Source organism: Lactuca virosa, chromosome 7, assembly GCF_052849685.1.
Source record: "Lactuca virosa cultivar CGN04683 chromosome 7, Lactuca_virosa_CGN04683_v6, whole genome shotgun sequence".
Lineage (NCBI taxonomy): Eukaryota > Viridiplantae > Streptophyta > Magnoliopsida > Asterales > Asteraceae > Lactuca > Lactuca virosa.
This window is the reverse complement of record NC_136432.1, coordinates 38,313,628-38,331,341: the sequence shown is the minus strand read 5'-3', so window position 1 is coordinate 38,331,341 and position 17,714 is coordinate 38,313,628. Positions and strand designations below refer to the sequence as shown.

Genomic DNA, 17,714 nt, shown 5'->3' with positions numbered 1-17,714 from the left:
TGTTGATCAAACTTCAAGTAAGAGATTGTTGAGTTGTGGATACTGATTGCTTCCGTTCCCTCATATTCCTAATAACTTATCTATTGACAACGAATTAACCGCAAATGCATATTTCTTTTATCAAATCTGAAGGACATGGTCTAATCATGAGGTGATGCTGGTAGTATTTTATCATGGTATCGGATCCTAAGTTTTTATGGATTCCTTCTTTGTTATCGGGGTCGACCCCAAAGCCATAATGTCTCAAAACAAGGTCATATAGAAAATCTTTTTTATTCCTTTGTCTCAAACTGTGTGAAGAACTCCATTCTATCTCTCCCTAGTTACGAATAAAAAACTAGGGCTACGACCTAGTTGTACACTCCGTTCATTCTACAAACCCTTGTTGATTCTGAACTCCGGTAGTCTCAGCATAAAAAATGATGAATATGAAGATTGTAATATGAAGTCAGGGATGATTTTATGTTATTGTCCTAGTTTATTTGTCACTAACTGGCTCAATAAATAAAGCGTCAATATAATTGTAAACTTCATTCGAGTCAGTAATAAATCTCTATAATTCGTCAGTAGATGTGTCCCGATTATCCGAATCATGTGAACGGCAGAGAATAAATAATCCCATACTAACAAATAAATAATAATGTGCCACAAGCACCAATATATTTATTTATTACAAATTAATATAAATATACATTATACATACAAAAAAATATTCCGAAAAACAGAAAAGTACTCGTATCACCATATCATCACTGTATATAACATAACAGTATATAACAGACTCCACTTGGACATATATAAACGTATAGTACACCAACTCACCACTACTAAGTGAAAACACGATACCACAAAATAAGAACTCCATAATACAACCGTCTTAATGCCAATAAATCTCCTTTACTTAAAACTTTTTACGAGCATTTCACATGCCTGCTACCTTCGAATTGGTTTTCTTAAGTTGACTTGGTTTTGTAGGAGTTGAAGCAGCTCCAGTTTTAGTTTTATTAGTAGAACCACAACCAGCAGCTGCTGCGGTTCTTTCAGCAATTCTCTTTTGTCGTTCAATTGCAATCTCTTCCATTTTCTTTCGAATCTCATCTTCCTGTTTCACGATAGAAAAAGACACATAATCAGTTTACTGTTTACCTAAACATTTATCATACTTTATAATATATTTCCATATTCATAAATTAAAAATTAGTTTCCATACCTGTTCTCTTTTGCTCTTATGAACAACCGGTCGACTCACAAAGGGTAACCTCTTGTCACCCGGGAGAGACCTTGACAAAGGTTTGGGCTTTACCACCTTTTTCGTTTTGGGTTTGACCGGAGTTGACTCTTCAACTTGATCTTTAGTCTCAACTGGGGCCGGCTTTGGTTCAGACTTAGTGAACTGAACCTCGGCCCCATAGTCCAATTCCGGGGTCCACGAAGACCTGACAGGTGGCTCGACCCCGGAATCACGTGACACCATCAGATAAAGCTCATCCGGCTCATAGAACCCGGTCTTCACCACCTGACCGTCGGTTGCATCGGGCTTAGCCACCCCCTCCACCATGCTTACATCGGTTGACCGCCATTGTGATTCATATGGAGCCGTCGTTTGCGGTTGTACCATGAAAGAATCATCGATAGGTACAATCTTTTTGGTTGTTTCCAATGAAAAAGCATTTTTCATCGAACCAAAGTCGTCGTTGAATGTCGAATTTACGATTGTACCCTCGGAGTTCTTGACAACAAACCAATCTTCTTCCCGTTTGTTTCTGATCATTGAAGATTCCGATCCAAGATCCCTGAAACCAGTATTTCCGTCTGTTGATTCTCCGTATCTTTGTGAAATTACCATATCGCCATCCGAAGAATCACGCCCCTTCATCCGAACACCGTTTTCAAAATCTTGAGGGTTGACTTTTCTTGATTCGTTGACTCCGGTTCTTTCAGGAACCACAAACGAATCGTTGTTAATCCCGGTTTTCGGTTGATTCTTCACATAATTTTCGGATCCCATGTCCATATCGTTTTTGATTGTGAAATGCTCATCTTGAACATCATCATCTTTCAAGAGCAGATTTTGAAACGCATCCCAGTTTTCATTTCGTTTTCCCGATTCAGTATCCAAATCCGCGCCTTTTTTCTTCTTTTCATGCGATTTAGATGATTTGCTATGATGTTTCACCAAAGATTCAAGAACACCATCGACTTCATCTTCATCAGAATTATCACTGCCGCCATCGGAATTCTTTCTGTTGGAAGTAATATAATTAATGTTCCGAATAACTACCGTTTTCGAAGACTTCTTCTTGTTCTTTTTAGTTGACTTTTCATGCTTCGATACAGTACCGGAATCGCTTACGGAATCGGAATCACCATCTCCGTTGCTATCATCTTCTTCTTCCTCAGATGATTCCGATAATCGAGGCTTTGACTTCTTTTTAGAAGATGATCTGTGGTGGCGCCCATGGCCCGAATCATCATTTGTGGGCCAACTCATATGAGGGGGATAATACGGAGGCATACCAGGGTATGGATATGGGTATCGTGGGCCTTGTGGGCCCTGAAAATTGTACATATATTGAGGAATCTGGTTTGGCCATGGATGCTGCATCGTGACATTTGCAGGAGTAGATGGTGCCTGATCTGTGTTATCTGCATCAAAAATCTTTATAAGACACGCTCTTTGTGGTCAAACATGTAATAATTCAAACCCAAATTTCTCATGAATTATCAACATTTAGATTGTTAAAAAGTTTGCAATAGCTAGTATTTGTTATAATTCAAAAAGGGATTCTTATTTTTTCTCTAAATCTATACAGAACTTTGATAATCAAGTTTCTTGAAATGTCTTGTTTGACTACAAAAGTCAAAACATGCCTTTTCTATTCAAATAGAAGAGTTTTTATTATGTATATGATCCGAGATTTGTGAAGTAAATAATATGATAGTGACAGATTCACATCGTTTAACCTTTTTTTTTTTTTCTTTTTTTCTTTTTATGCAACAAAGTAATTTTTTACACGAAAAATCCAACAACGTTTCACTATAGTACCAAAATATGCAAACATTGTAACCAGGAACCAGTTGCCTCATGATGTGGCACTGATTAAATGCTTATTTATGCAACAATGTTTCACCTTTTTACCAATTTATGCAATAAACTCCAATGTTCTAACTTTTTTAGCCTTTAAATGCTTAATAATGCAACAAAATTTGTCACCTTCTGGATTATGCTGCTCGGAGTTGAGATCATTCATTAGAGTCGAAGCATTACTTTCAGTGGCAATCAAGATTCCAGAGGTACCAGTGTAAGCTAGTTCTGAAGGAGGATATGCTGCCATTGCTGCTAATTCATCCATCCATAGACCATCATTATGCTTCTTCTTGCATAACTCTATGAATTCTATGCACGCTTCCCTATATTAAGCAAAAATTTCTTACAAATTTAAATAAGCGACCCACAAAATGCAAAAAGAACATGAGTGTCTCGTTTGTTGGTGACCTAATTCGCATTTGTTACCTTAATCGTGAGGCTCCAAAACTATCGGCAAACAAAATGAGATCATTCATGTTGTCGGTTTCAAATCCTGCTACGAGTGCACGTGCATAAGCCATTGCTTGTTCTTTCCGAAGCATTGCTTTTCGTGTCTCCAATAATCGTTGAAGTTGAATCCTGAAAAAAATACAAATTACAGAAGTCAACCTTAGTTGTGTTGACTTTGTGAATCTTGATTAATTTATTTATAAGGAAGATTAATTTACTTGGAACTTTCTTCTTGTACATCGTCACCGGCTTCTCCAGCTTTGAGCTAAAACGAAAAATATAAATTAGATATGAATTTGAATCCTATGTTTCGGAAATGGAGGTATAGTTGACTTTAATAAGTCAACTAGTCAAGTTTAAGATATTAAAATGACATGTTTGTTACGATTATGCCACATAGCTATTCATAAAGTTTCAATTAGGCATCTGAACTACAAATAATCACTTATTTATGCAATGAGTTTTTAACAATTTATGCAACCAAATGGACTTCTTACCAATTTGTGAAAACCATATATCAATTTATTAGCATTTTATGCAACCAATCTGGTTAATAATGCATAGATTGGTAATAAATCTTTTTTATTTATTATTTTTTTTTTTTTGCATAAATTGGTAAAAAAGCGTAACTTTGTTGCATAAATAAGTGTTTTACACTCCAAGTTAATGCAAAAAAATTATAAATTGACTATTATGTCCTTCAGTTCACTTTCAGTTTAGAAATTACTAGATAAAACCTAACCTAAACCTAAAGTTCAAGGTCTGGTCCGGCAAACTTATATTTGGGCCACTAAAGCTCATGTTTTTATATGTTGGCCACCAAATGAAAACAAATCAGTGGTACTTTTGTCATTTTGGCAAGATTGGTGTTAACAAACACAATCGCATATATATCTTTGTTTAAATTTGTATCATCCAAAGTCTATGTTTTTTTTTGTATTTTGACCACAAAAGAATGTGTTTTCCAATTAAGCACCTAAAGTTTGCATTTTTATGCTTTGACCACCAAATACAAGTCAGGGGTATTTTTGTCATTTTTGCCAGATCGGTGTTAATGAAAGTACCTTGGAGGGATCAGTAGACTTCTTGGTGCTTCCATCAGATGATAAGCTTCCGCCTAACAAATCAAAAACAAGATGAAGCTACACGTAAACACCCAAAAAAAAAAAACCCATATCACAAGTAGTTTCAGGCGTTGACTTTTTGACATTCAAGTAATACCTTCGCCTGCATGTTCTTCACCATCGTTGCCATGAACAGAATTCTCGATCTGTAAAATCTCTCTTTCTATTCTTATAAACCTTTCAAGAACTTCAGGGGAGTTTATGAAGCGCACAAGCCTACAAAAACGAAACCCCACGTGATTAACCCGATTGTGATAAAACTACCTATATACCCTTGTAATCGTTATGAATTATTGATGCCAAGTTTCTCACATGGCACGTGGGTATTTTAGGCATCTGATTAGTAGTCCAACGTTATTATCAAACTACATCTACAGACTACAGTGAATTTTCAAATCGGAGCTGCCCCAACTAGTTTGTGATAAAATTACCAATCTACTCTTGTTACCCTTATGATTTATTGATGTCAAAATCCCCTTATTTTGACATTGATACATGGATATTTTAAGCATCTGATTAAATAGTCAAATGTGATTATCAAACTACATGTGGAATCAATGTTCAAACTCAAGCCACCTAACTTGTTTGTGACTGGTTACCTATTTACCCTTGTCATTGTTATGAATTATTGATATCATTATTCTTTATTTTGTCATGACAGGGGCCTTTTTAGGTACTTGATTAGTAGTCAAATGTTATTATCAAACTAAACGAAGACTCAATGTTGAAATAAACCACACCGACTGGTTTGTGACAAAATTACCCTTGTCATCTTTATGAATTATTGATGTCAAGATTCCCTTATATTGTCATGACACATGTATATGATTAGTTGCAAACGTTGTTATCAAACTACAAGTAGAATTAAAGATTGTAATATGCATCACATATAATTTATTTTGTAAATTTTGCAAGTTTGCCACTAGAAAAGGAATCTAGCTAGTAGCATAGTTACCTTGCTTTCCAATTAAGCAAGCAATTGAAAAGGCTTCAATCAATAAAGCATGCCTTGTTAACTAAGTCTATATTAGGGCTCATGGACCATTATAAGATTCTTATCTATATAGATAGACCCGAGTCATTGAACATTTTTATTCACATAGCCACAAGAGGGTATAAACGTAAATATTGAAACACAAAATGAAAAGCAAGTCATACCTCTGCAATGTGAATTTGGTGAACCAGAAAGAGCTAGTGGTGGGAGGGCGAAGAGTGATTGAATACCCTCCTTTTGAAATTTGATCTTTAAAGAACTTCAAATGAGACACAAAAGGTTCCACCAATCCAGATGCTAATTTCTCTTTGTTGTGTCCACAGAAGATTAAAAGATCGCATCTTCAAGATAGTTCCAACAAGAACAAAGAAAACCATAATTAGCACAATTGGAAATATACCCGAAGTTTTTTGCAACTAAAATGTTGTTTCTTTTTGACTCAATGGAGTTAATGAGGACACGACTTAATCTGGTAAAAAGATATTTGATACAGATCATCAAGAAAATTGTACACCAAAAATTTATCAACATTTGGTTTCTGTCGTTTTCTCACATATCTTTCTAACATCATTTATTATGAGGTATTGAGGCAGCTGTTTATTAGGAAAAAAGTAAATTGGCCTAAATCTTACTAGAAAGTTGTTCAAGATAGCTATTTCTAGCTTCCTTTTTTGTATCTTTGAACCAAAGTGACAAAATATTATTGTTAGAAATAGTGATTACTCAAGAATTAAGCAAAAGAATAAGTTACGTCAACACAAAAATGACAAAAAATATCTAAACCTTGAACATTGTAAAATGAAGAATAAAAGACCCAATTAGCAAATTGAAGACCCAATTAGCAAATTGAGATCGGACCCAAAAAAGGCCAAATCTTTATATAGTTTTAGCACAAGTAATGAGATTAAGAACCCAGATCAGTAATATGAGTACATAAGAACCCAAATCAGTAATTTTGAAATTAGACGTACACACACTAAGTCTCATGAATATGATTATATGAACACAGGGTGAAGACAAAAAGATTGAAGTTTTTGATAATTTGAACAAGAACAAAGAAGACCCAACTCAGCAGAACTGCAATCAAACCAAGAGCAAATAAAATTCTTGGTTGTTTAATTATTTCGATCAGAACGAAGAAAACCCAACTTAGAAAACAGAAATCAAACTTTATAGCAATTGATATAAGAACTTAGAAAACACCAACTCAGTACAACTTAAACAACCCAAAAGGAAAGAAAGAGAAATCTAAAGAATACAAGCAATAAGAACCCAAATCGGCAATGAAATCAAACCAGATAAAATCCAATTCAGCATAACTGAAATCAGATCAAAAGAGCTTAACATTATAAGAATTTCAAGAAGAAAGAAAACCCAAATCGGAATAACCGAAATCAACCCAAATGGAAAAGGAGAATCTAAACTTTTTTAAGCATTTCAACAAGAACAAAGAAATCCCAACTCAATATGACTCGTATCACATCAGAAGGAAAGGGAATTAATTGAAGAAACATACAAAGTTAAAGAATAAGAGTACCTTGTTCTGGTTGGGGTAAGTTGAAACAGAGCGTATTCAAGATGGGTGAGAGGATCCATACTGCAAAAACCAGGTACAGAGAGATGGGAAGAATGGACGGAAATTAAGGAGAATGAGTGTTCAGTTCATGTTTTGGAACATGAACATGCACAGATCTGCAAGATTGCAGAGTGTTTTCTAGGGAAAGATAGAGAGGAGAGTGAGCCAGCAGGAAATGATGAGGTATTGCACATGCATAGGAAATGGGTAATGGGAAGAGAGAGTGAGATTGAAGATTATAAAATGTAGGGACACTCACACTCACACACAACCACAATGTCCGCATCTCTCTTCCATGTTGATGCTAAAAAATAATGCATCAATTTGTTTATTACAAATTTTGATTTTAAGCTATCTTTATTCTTTGTTCACACTTTTCTTTAGGTTAAGTGTACCGTTAGATGCACAATTATGGCGATTATGGCCTCTCTCTCTCTCTCTCTCTCTCTCTCTCTCTCTCTCTCTCTCTCTCTCTCTCTCTCTCTCTCTCTCTCTCTCTCTCTCTCTCTCTCTCTCTCTCTCTCTCTCTCTCTCTCTCTCTCTCTATATATATATATATATATATATATATATATATATATATATATATATATATATATATATTAGTTGTGAGACCGTATGTTATACGAGTCGGATAATATAAAAAAATTAAATATGAAGGTTTAAACAAAAATTTATTTAAATTTAAAATTTAAAATTTAAAATTAAAATTAAAATTTAAAAGGAAACTGTGACAACCCGAAATTTCTATCTTGTACGGTCATTCAATTCAATCACAGTCAGACTCATTTCTGCTATCTTTTAACATTGTTTAGGGTCTGTTTGAGTGTTCTAAGCCTAGTGCATTCAAGGTTTGAGTTTAGGGATGAGTTAACTTAGGTTCATCGGGTTGCATTCGGGCCAAACACTTCATCAAGAGGAGTGTACGACCGTACACATGAGTGTACGGCCGTACACCCAAGGTGGCCGTGAACCCAAACCCATATATAAGCTTTTCCCTCATTCTTTCACACTTTCTCACACTTTCACCTCAAGAACCTCCATTCTATCTCAACTACAAATCAAGAACACTTCATCTAATCTTCAAAAGTGGTAAGTGATTCTTCATGTACCTTGTTATACTTGAAAGACCAATAGATCCAAGCCTTAATTCTTCATGATTCAACATCCCTTCATGATCTTGAAGGGAGTACGACCGTAAACCCTTCATAGGTTGGCCGTACACACCCTAAAAGAGGTCCAAATCGAGTGTTTTGCCCATCTTCTTGTTGAACATTAGACCCACTAGTTTCCCCATGAATCAAATCACCATTTTTACACGTTTCTTCCATGAGTGTACGGCCGTACACTCCATGGCCGTACACCCCTTGGCCGTACACACCCTTGTGTGGTCGTAAACCCCTTTAGTGCAATCACATGTGATTGTAACACTTCAATTCAAGTGTTTCCTAGTCCCTAAAGTGGTTTCCTATCATAATTAGTTGTTATATACACTAATTATATCCATATATGTGACATTATATGCTTATTAGGATCCGTTTGTGCTCGAGACTTCACTTGACACTTAGCATCCTACATCAATCTTGCATTTGAATCACTCACTACAGGTGAGTTCATACCCCCGTATTTTCATAGTTTTTACTGTTTTAAGGGGGGGAATACAAGTCTAACACAAAGATTTTGTGTTATAAACAAATGGTTTCAAATATCTTATCAAAATGGATTTCAGTTATCATCAAATCAAATGGTTTTCAATGATTGTATCAAAATGACACCAAGTCACCAAAATGAATTTCAAAATATCAAACTTCTTTTAAATATTTTTATAAACTTATATTTCTCCCAAAAATCATATTTGTATATATATATATATATATATATATAAATAAGGTTTAAAAGGCTTAGGACTGATAACCCACTTTGGTTCTGATGATATATGGTCCATTGGCATGGCCTAGACTGCTCTAGCGCGCCAGTCTGGCCTGGCGCGCTCCTGCCAGCCCTGCCTTTCGTTCCCTTGCCAGCCTTGCTGGGGACTCCCTTGCCAGCCCTGCTGGGGACTCTCCTGCCGGCCCGAACTGGCGCTCCCTTGTCATCCCTTCCTGGTACGCGCCCTCCAGCCCTGCCTGGGGCGCGCCCGCCAGCCCCGCCCGGCGCCTCCGGGCGGCCTTGCCCAGCTCCTTGCTAGTTGGGCCTGAATTGGGCTGGCCCAAGGCCTGACCCAATTCCCCTTGACCTAATTGTCCACTATAAATAGAATAGTGCCTCCTCCATGAATGGGGACCTCTCCGAGACCTTTCCCTTGGACTCTTCCCCAAGTGGCTCAGCCGCCACTAAGCTTCCCCTTGGCTCTCAGCCGCCGCCCTATACTCCGGCCGGGTGGCTCAGCCGCCACCCGCCGCCGTCAGCCACCATACACCACCACTAGCACCAAGATGGTCCTCTCTAGCTAAAGAGAGCCATCTCAGATCTTCTAGCTGATCTAACTTGACCGTCGGAGTCCGCTCCCGGGGCACAGTCCCTGGGGAGGCTCTAACGACTTTGCACTGTGACATCCAGATCTCCGCCGCAGCAGAAGACCAGAAGCATTGCCAGAGGTCGATGTCGCATCATTTGGCGCCATCCCGGACCCGAACGAGCAGCTATCATCTCGTTCTTGGCTAGATCTGTTCAGATCTGTTGCATTTCAGCTCAGGTTTGCTCAGATCTGTTCATGTTTAGCATCAATTTGTTCAGATCCGTTTGGCTTTTGCCAAGATCTGTTCAGATCAATTTGGTTCTTGAAAAGATCTTTTCAGATCTGTTTAACCATCATTTAGATCTCAAGAACTACTTCATTCTCAGTTAAGATCTTTAGATTTGCTTTCGTTTTTATGTTTAGATCTCAAGATCTGTTCAGTTTTTAGCTCATATGAGCATTCACGAAGTTTGCATAGACACTTTAGATCTGCTCTCATTTTTAGCTTAGAGTTCAAGATCTGTAAGTTTTTGTCCACTTAATCACCTCTCAAGTTTAGAAACACTAGCTCAAACCCGTTTTCACTTAAATTTTCGGGGATAAAGGAGGTTTTTATGAGCTTTCCTCCATTTTTGTTCATATTTTGGTGTTTTATGGAACCAACTTGAGAGTTGAATAATTTTTTGATAAACATTTACTTTATTCTCAGTTTATGTTGTGGAGAAATCACCTTCAGTTTGTGGTTTCCTTTACAAACTCTTTTAAGGCTGACTATTTTCTTTAGATGCTTAGAAAAGGAATCGAAAATTTCTCAGATCTATTTGTTGTTCATACTTTAATAGCTTGTTGAGCAAGTTGAAAAGAAAATAAAGTTTATGAGGAGAAATCCTCATCAAATCCCGTTTTTTGTTTATATCTTAAGGTTTTTTCAGCAAGTCTGAAAAGAAAAGAAATTTTTGTTGTTTATTGGGTAGAAATTGGGAAAAAGAACAAAAGTTTTTATTAGTATTACCTTATTGAGCAAGATGAGGGGAAAATAAGCCTCTATAAGCTTTTATTCTATTTTCAGTTCATGATTAACAAGAAAATCTTTTAGTTCATAATTTACTATGAACAAAACTCTTCTCAGATCTGTTTCTTTTTTATATTCTGAGGATTTGTTCAACAAGTGGGAAGAAAAGAAGTTTTTAAGAGTTTTATTTCGGTTTATATCTATGATTTTTTGTATGCAATCCCATCTCTACAACAATTGTTTGTGCATACAGCCATATGGCTTGTACATTTTATAAAACTTTCAAAAAAAAAGAGAAAAGTTTTGATGGGTTTTTATCCCACTCTCAGTACATATTTTATGAAAAACTCCTAAGAGTTTTTCTCATTTTCCAGTTCATATATTATTTTAATGCTCGGTAAAAAAAAGAAGAGAGAGAAGAGGGGTATAAGAAAATGGTGAGATGTTTCTTTTGAGCGAACAAAAAAAAAGAGATATACAAAAAGTGACTTGTACAAGAGCAAAAGCAATGGCAGCATACACACAGAGGACAATCTTTACAGCGTACAAAAATGAGTTGTCACTCCTAACTTTGTATAAGCTTACAAACGACAAAACACAAAATGAGATAGGAGGTATGGGTGTATACAGGCTGTACACCGTAAGCCAAAAGTTAAAAATCGTGTGGGACCCACGTGGTCCAATCCTTAGTGGACAGGAAAAAAAAAGGGGCCCCACTCGGTGACTCATGCAACTCATCTCCTCCAATTAAACAAGCCGGCAACAACCTTCGAATATAGTCGCCGAGAACTGGAACGTGACCATAACCGGTAAGGGTGGTCAAAAATATCCGCATCCGAACATCCGATCCGAAAAATCCGAAAATCCGATCCGAAAATACCCGAAAAATCGGATATCCGAAAATTCGGATACCCGAAATTCGGATATCCGGTTTTTTGGATTCGGATATGGATATTAAAATGTGAAAATTTCGGATATTTCGGATATCCGAAATCCGAAATATATAATATAAAAAATTATTAAAAATAGTTTTAATGCATTGGGTTTTTTCATTTGAAATTCAAAAAGACAAATTATTAACATTTTTACTTGGTACGCAAAGTGAGGATGATATAAATGTTACCTTTTTTATGTTGATTTTAGTAATTTGAGTTTGATTTCTCAAGATCTTCAGGTATCATGAGGTAACTTGCATTTAACCGGACCAAATGAAGTCTTATTATACCTAACAAATGCATGGAAACGTTCTTGTTCTTGGAGGGTTTATTTTATTTATTTAAAACTAATGAAATTCGGATATTCGGTTTAATATCCGAATCCGTATCCGAAATTTCGGATATCCGAAATTTCGGATACGGATTCGGATATCAAAAATCAACTATCCGAATTTTCGGATATCCGAATTTTCGGATATCCGGTTTTGAACACCCCTAATAACCGGTCACCCCCGGCTCCAACAAATCAATTCGGAGAATGACATTCTCTCCGACGAAACAGCTCCACTTGTGATCTCCAACAACATTTTCCAGCTGCAAGCCATAGGAAAACGAAGACCAAACAGATCCGCTACCACGACGACCTCCAAGCTTCAGCAGATCGACGTTGACAGGAGCCTCCGCTCCGACCTCCAACCTCACTGATCGACTGATGTTTCCGACCTAATCCCCCAGCATCGCCACTTGCAACCAAATCAGCCCTAACACCAGCCTTTCTCACCGCTCTGATCTCCCTTACGCCCAACACCACCGGTCAGCACTACCTCCCACCGGAATCGGATTCCAATCCAAGCCACACGATCGCCAGCAACCCAGTCACTGACGCCTTCAGTTTTCGAGTCACCACCGCTGAAGCCACAACGTCACCGATCTTCATCATCCCTATCGGACCACCTGCTATCGCCAATGCCTCCAACGATAACCCAAGAGCCTCACGTCGGAGGCGAAATCGTCGGTCCCAGAGTGGCTCTCCGACTAACCTCCAAATGGCGAACCTCCGGATAAATCACAGCTCCATCTTGTCGGCATAATAGCGGCACTGATCTCCCTTGCCGGTGACAATCCCGGAGGAGGAACACAAAAATGAAAATGAAGAAGAAGAAGGGTCATCCTCAGTCGACGTTCCATTTGGGGGGGCTGTTCTTCAAGAGACGCCTTCAAAAGAAAGGGGAACTGGAAACCTATGTCTCTCAAAACTATAAGAAGCGTATGGTGGGCCCATTTATGCAATTCGTTTCATGACACTAAGGGGTTAGCGGCCCATACTTCGCAAGCAGCCCCAACAATTTCATATTGGGTTGATTACTTCCTAATTGGGCTCACAACTCGATCTTGGGCTATTATTTTTCAGCAAGGCCGATTAATGAATAAATGGGCTAATAATCTGCAATGGGCTGTTAGAAATTTACAACGGGGCTCCTACGCATATGGATCCACACGAATACACCCATAACCTAAGTGCCTAACACAAAAAGGGAAGAGGAATAAAAGAAAGAATATATATATATATATATATATATATATATATATATATATATATATATATATATATATATATATATATATATATTAGGTCAATTACTAAACAAATGGGTTCAAGTGGGTTGTTACTAATTCATTTTGGGCTCCTTTTAAATGGGTTTCTTCATAGAAATGGACTACTTTAATAACACCAAAAATTGGCCACTCCTGCAAGATAGTTTTCGCCATCTACCGTTCGTGTGCCGCAATCCTGCTCAACAAACGTGTTTTCAGAAAACGCGTTGCGGTCCGGATCACCCCAAAAAATTTAAAAAAAAAACCACTACTAAGTTCTCATGTGCCGCAAGCTCCGCTCAACGGAATGCGTTGTGACTCGAGCTCTCACGACATTTAAAAAAAAGGGGGAGGGAGAAGAGTAGTGCATTATTGCTACTGCGACTCGTGAAACATTTCAAAAGAGCCCAGACAGAAAATCAATTAGTTTGTGATTTAAAGAAAATATACTAACTCCCAAATTTGATCCTGTTGTCTTTTCAGATAATCGCTCCAGCGTCGCGACACTTAGAGTGCGCCAACAACAAACTCGCGGAGTAAAGCTCGGCCTGTAAAATATTTACAAGGGACTTGCGAAGTGTGCACCGCTGACCAGTCACTCAAAGTTCCCATCTAGCGGGCATAGAAATATAACTCCCCACCCGGTGTTGGCTGCGGGTCTCGTCCCCCTCACCGGGGTGCGCGTACGACGCTCAGAGCGTCTATTTCTATAAATAACTTTCAGCTGTGACTGGAACGCGGGAATCATGGACCGAGTACGTTGTATCTATTTACAGACTTTGGAGCTCGACAACGGTCTTACAGACTGCATGGCGAGGTTACGCTTCTTAGCTACCCCGACCCGACATTTTATCGACATCAGTGTCGCGCAACACTCTTTAGCAACCTCACACTCCTCTCAATGAAGGAGTATCAAGTCAGCTCAAGCTGCATAAGCAATGCTTGGCTCATCGCACAACCCCACGGATCTCGTGGGCGAGGTTCGGTTGTTTCTCTCTATTATTTGATGTATTGGTGCTTTATCTAGTCCGATCTGATTGTCAACAACCCAATCGCATCAGACTAGGTGGACTTGACGACGCATAGTTTATATGACTAGTTCCAGTCCGATGTCATTGGCCGCGTACCAATAACACCAGACTGGGGGGGACTTGATGATATATGGTCCATTGGCATGGCCTAGACTGCTCTAGCACGCCAGCCTGGCCTGGCGCGCTCCTGCCAGCCCTGCCTGGCGTTCCCTTGCCAGCCTTGCTGGGGACTCCCTTGCCAGCCCTGCTGGGGACTCTCCTGCCGGCCCGACCTGGCGCTCCCTTGTCATCCCTTCCTGGTGCGAGCCCTCCAGCCCTGCCTGGGGCGCGCCCGCCAGCCCTGCCCGGCGCCTCCGGGCGGCCTTGCCCAGCTCCTTGCTAGTTGGGCCTGAATTGGGCTGGCCCAAGGCCTGACCCAATTCCCCTTGACCTAATTGTCCACTATAAATAGAATAGTGCCTCCTCCATGAATGGGGACCTCTCCGAGACCTTTCCCTTGGACTCTTCCCCAAGTGGCTCAGCCGCCACTAAGCTTCCCCTTGGCTCAGCCACCGCCCTATACTCCGGCCGGGTGGCTCAGCCGCCACCCGCCGTCGTCAGCCACCATACACCACCACTAGCACCAAGATGGTCCTCTCTAGCTAAAGAGAGCCATCTCAGATCTTCTAGCTGATCTAACTTGACCGTCGGAGTCCGCTCCCGGGGCACAGTCCCTGGGGCGGCTTTAACGACTTTGCACTGTGACATCCAGATCTCCGCCGTAGCAGAAGACCAGAAGCATTGCCGGAGGTCGATGTCGCATCAGGTTCCTTTTCCTTGTTTGGATGTGGGATTATAAGTATCAGTTATTTGTTCGAGTGTCATTTAAATTTTACTTATATATATTTGTATATGTATAAAAGTATAAAAGTTAGTTCATTAAGTTCAACTACTCTTTGTAACATGTTGAGCAAGGGGTTGCATTCATGAATACTCGTTATCAATTCAGAAAGTACATATAAATTATAATAGGTATAATTTATGATTCACATAACATTAATTCACGATTCAAGTATACTAAAGTACATTGTTTTACAAGAACAAAGGTCTGATTCAAAACTAATCACGGATATACATCTTTCAGATACATGTTAAGAATACTAATTCAAGAACATACTGTCAATCATTATTTCAGAATGATTGGGTTTTCATAACTATTATACATGTAACGTTTATATGCTTTTTATGAGTCAATTGATACATGTTGTTTAATTCATTTAAACAATATAGTTAAAGTCCTGACATTATAACCAGAATCTCCAGCCAGGGATCGAAACAATGTGTGTATAGATCTATATTGGGATTGACAACCCCGCACTCGGACTGCTAGCTACAGTCAGGCATACACGCCTACGAGTGATAGTTGTTATCATCAGCTTTCAACGCATTCATAGCGTTGGGTCAGGCCATCTAGTCAGTATGGTTATAATAACTCATTAAAAAGATATTAATAATATGTTAGTGTATAAATAACTAAACATAAGTACATTTTCAAAGTACTAGTTTACAAGATACAATTTACAGTATTACATTACAGTTTACAATAATAGTTGATGAAACCAGGCACACTCTCAGTTACAAGTTTACAAAAGGATTACAAATACAGAACATTGGTTTACAAATAATACAGTTTTATGTAACTAAAACTACTTTTCATATACAGCAGAAAATATAGGATTTTCTGGAACAATTTACATATTCAAGAAACAGAAAACATTCTTTCAAACATAAATACTTATGCACTCACTCAACTTTATGTTGATACTCTCTTTTCAAATTACTTGTATTCTCAGGGAACCAGTAGATAGGTACTCCCCGTGCTTTTGAGCAGATGGAGCTATTTATGTCTTGTCTTCTTCTTTTGTATAACTATTTGGTTTCAGTATACAATGATGAAACACATGTAAATACTTATACTTTTTAAATACAGTGGTTGTTTGTACTCTGATTACTATAATGCATGTGTTGTGATACTACAAATGAAGTCCTCCACCCCGGACGTTTCCGCCGTCTGGTTTGGGGGTGTGACAGAAACATATTAGATACTATATGAGTTGTAATATTGTAATTTATTGGTTATTTTCAATTAAGACAATTATTAACTGAGGTGTAAATATGACGTGTTAGTTAAGAAAAGATAAAAAATAATGACAAAATGACAAATGGAAAAAACATTTTGTAACAACGTAAATTTCCAAAACAATTTTTTTCATTTTTAAAACATACTTTTATTCATAAGGTAATATCAAAACATAATGTATCCAATGTTATCATAACAAAGCATATCCCAGAATCTCAAGACATAAACTCCATGAGTGTGTACGGATCATGCCGGCGCCTTCCCGCGATCCTCGCTAGTACCTGAAACACATAACACAACAACTGTAAGCATAAATGCTTAGTGAGTTCCCCAAAATACCACATACGCACATACGCCACTCAAGGCTATAAGACCTTCCGGTCACTGTGTCTCAGAGGACTTCCGTCCCATAACCCTGGTAGACCTTCCGGTCCTACCCGTAATGACCTTCCGGTCCATACCATCATGACCTTCCGGTACACATCATAATGACCTTTCGGTCCTTCTCATTCATAACATACATAACACATACATATCATATAAAAACATACAACACATACATCTCATATCATATAAAACCTTCCGGTCACACATAGGTACCATCCTAGGTACAGTATAGTGAGAAGACTCACCTCGTGCGAAGTCGGATAAACTCTCGTGCTTGACGTCCCGACCTAGCCTCCTCCTATCATACGAATAACATTCCTGATCAATACCCTCTCATAGCCTCATCTCTAAAGATTGGGTAGAAGGCCATCCTACCCCTCCCTGAACTCTCCTGAATCAGCTTGACCAAAACCCTAAGGTCAACTGAAGTCAACGGTCAAACTTTGACCCGACTCGTCGAGTGCACATGGGCGACTCGGCGAGTCCATGCGGGTCCTCAGAATCCTTCTAGCCTCACTTGGCACGTCGAGTCATCCCTTCACTCGACGGGTTACACCTGTCACGAATCGCGGGGCAACCCCGACTCGACTCGTCGAGTCCACTTATGAACTCGGCGAGTAGCGTCCATGGCAACACTCAAATGACCTTCTGAGGTCAGATCCGCTTCTCTAACCTATAGATCTGCCCTCCCCATTTACAATAATCACGTAAAGGTCTGACCTTTACACTCATGCAACACACATAGGGCTCTCTTTGGTGAAATCATCTCTAAAAAGGCAACCTAAGATCATTTCTTCCATGAAACAACATAAAGCAGGTTGGATAAGGCTCTTTGGACCTCTAAAGGTCCAGATCCAGAGTCTAACACTCAAAGGGACAATATACTCATCATTTCAAGCCAATAAAAGGGAATAGAAAACCCTAAATTCAAGGATCTCATACTA

The 17,714-nt window shown here is 38.8% G+C and overlaps 1 protein-coding gene across 1 annotated transcript; it reads right to left on the bottom strand.

Annotated features, from left to right (window-relative positions):
* Positions 1-712: 712 nt before the first annotated feature.
* Positions 713-7,437, bottom strand: LOC145125826 (COP1-interacting protein 7-like). The gene is made up of 9 exons (XM_079061233.1): positions 7,194-7,437; positions 5,821-5,997; positions 4,760-4,878; positions 4,603-4,655; positions 3,757-3,803; positions 3,515-3,667; positions 3,215-3,411; positions 1,211-2,646; positions 713-1,102 (listed from the first exon to the last, which is right to left on the bottom strand). Exons 1-9 carry the CDS (start codon positions 7,250-7,252, stop codon positions 923-925), a joined length of 2,421 nt encoding a protein of 806 aa, XP_078917359.1. The 5' UTR covers positions 7,253-7,437; the 3' UTR covers positions 713-922.
* Positions 7,438-17,714: the final 10,277 nt, after the last annotated feature.

Bases quoted from the DNA above. Each gene is read 5' to 3' on its own strand.
- LOC145125826 (XM_079061233.1), bottom strand. From the start codon at position 7,252: ATGGATCCTCTCACCCATCTTGAATACGCTCTGTTTCAACTTACCCCA. The intron at 5,998-7,193 runs GTACTCTTATTC...ACTATCTTGAAG, and splicing joins CTTACCCCAACCAGAACAAG to ATGCGATCTTTTAATCTTCT. The intron at 4,656-4,759 runs GTATTACTTGAA...TTGATTTGTTAG, and splicing joins TGAAGAACATGCAGGCGAAG to GCGGAAGCTTATCATCTGAT.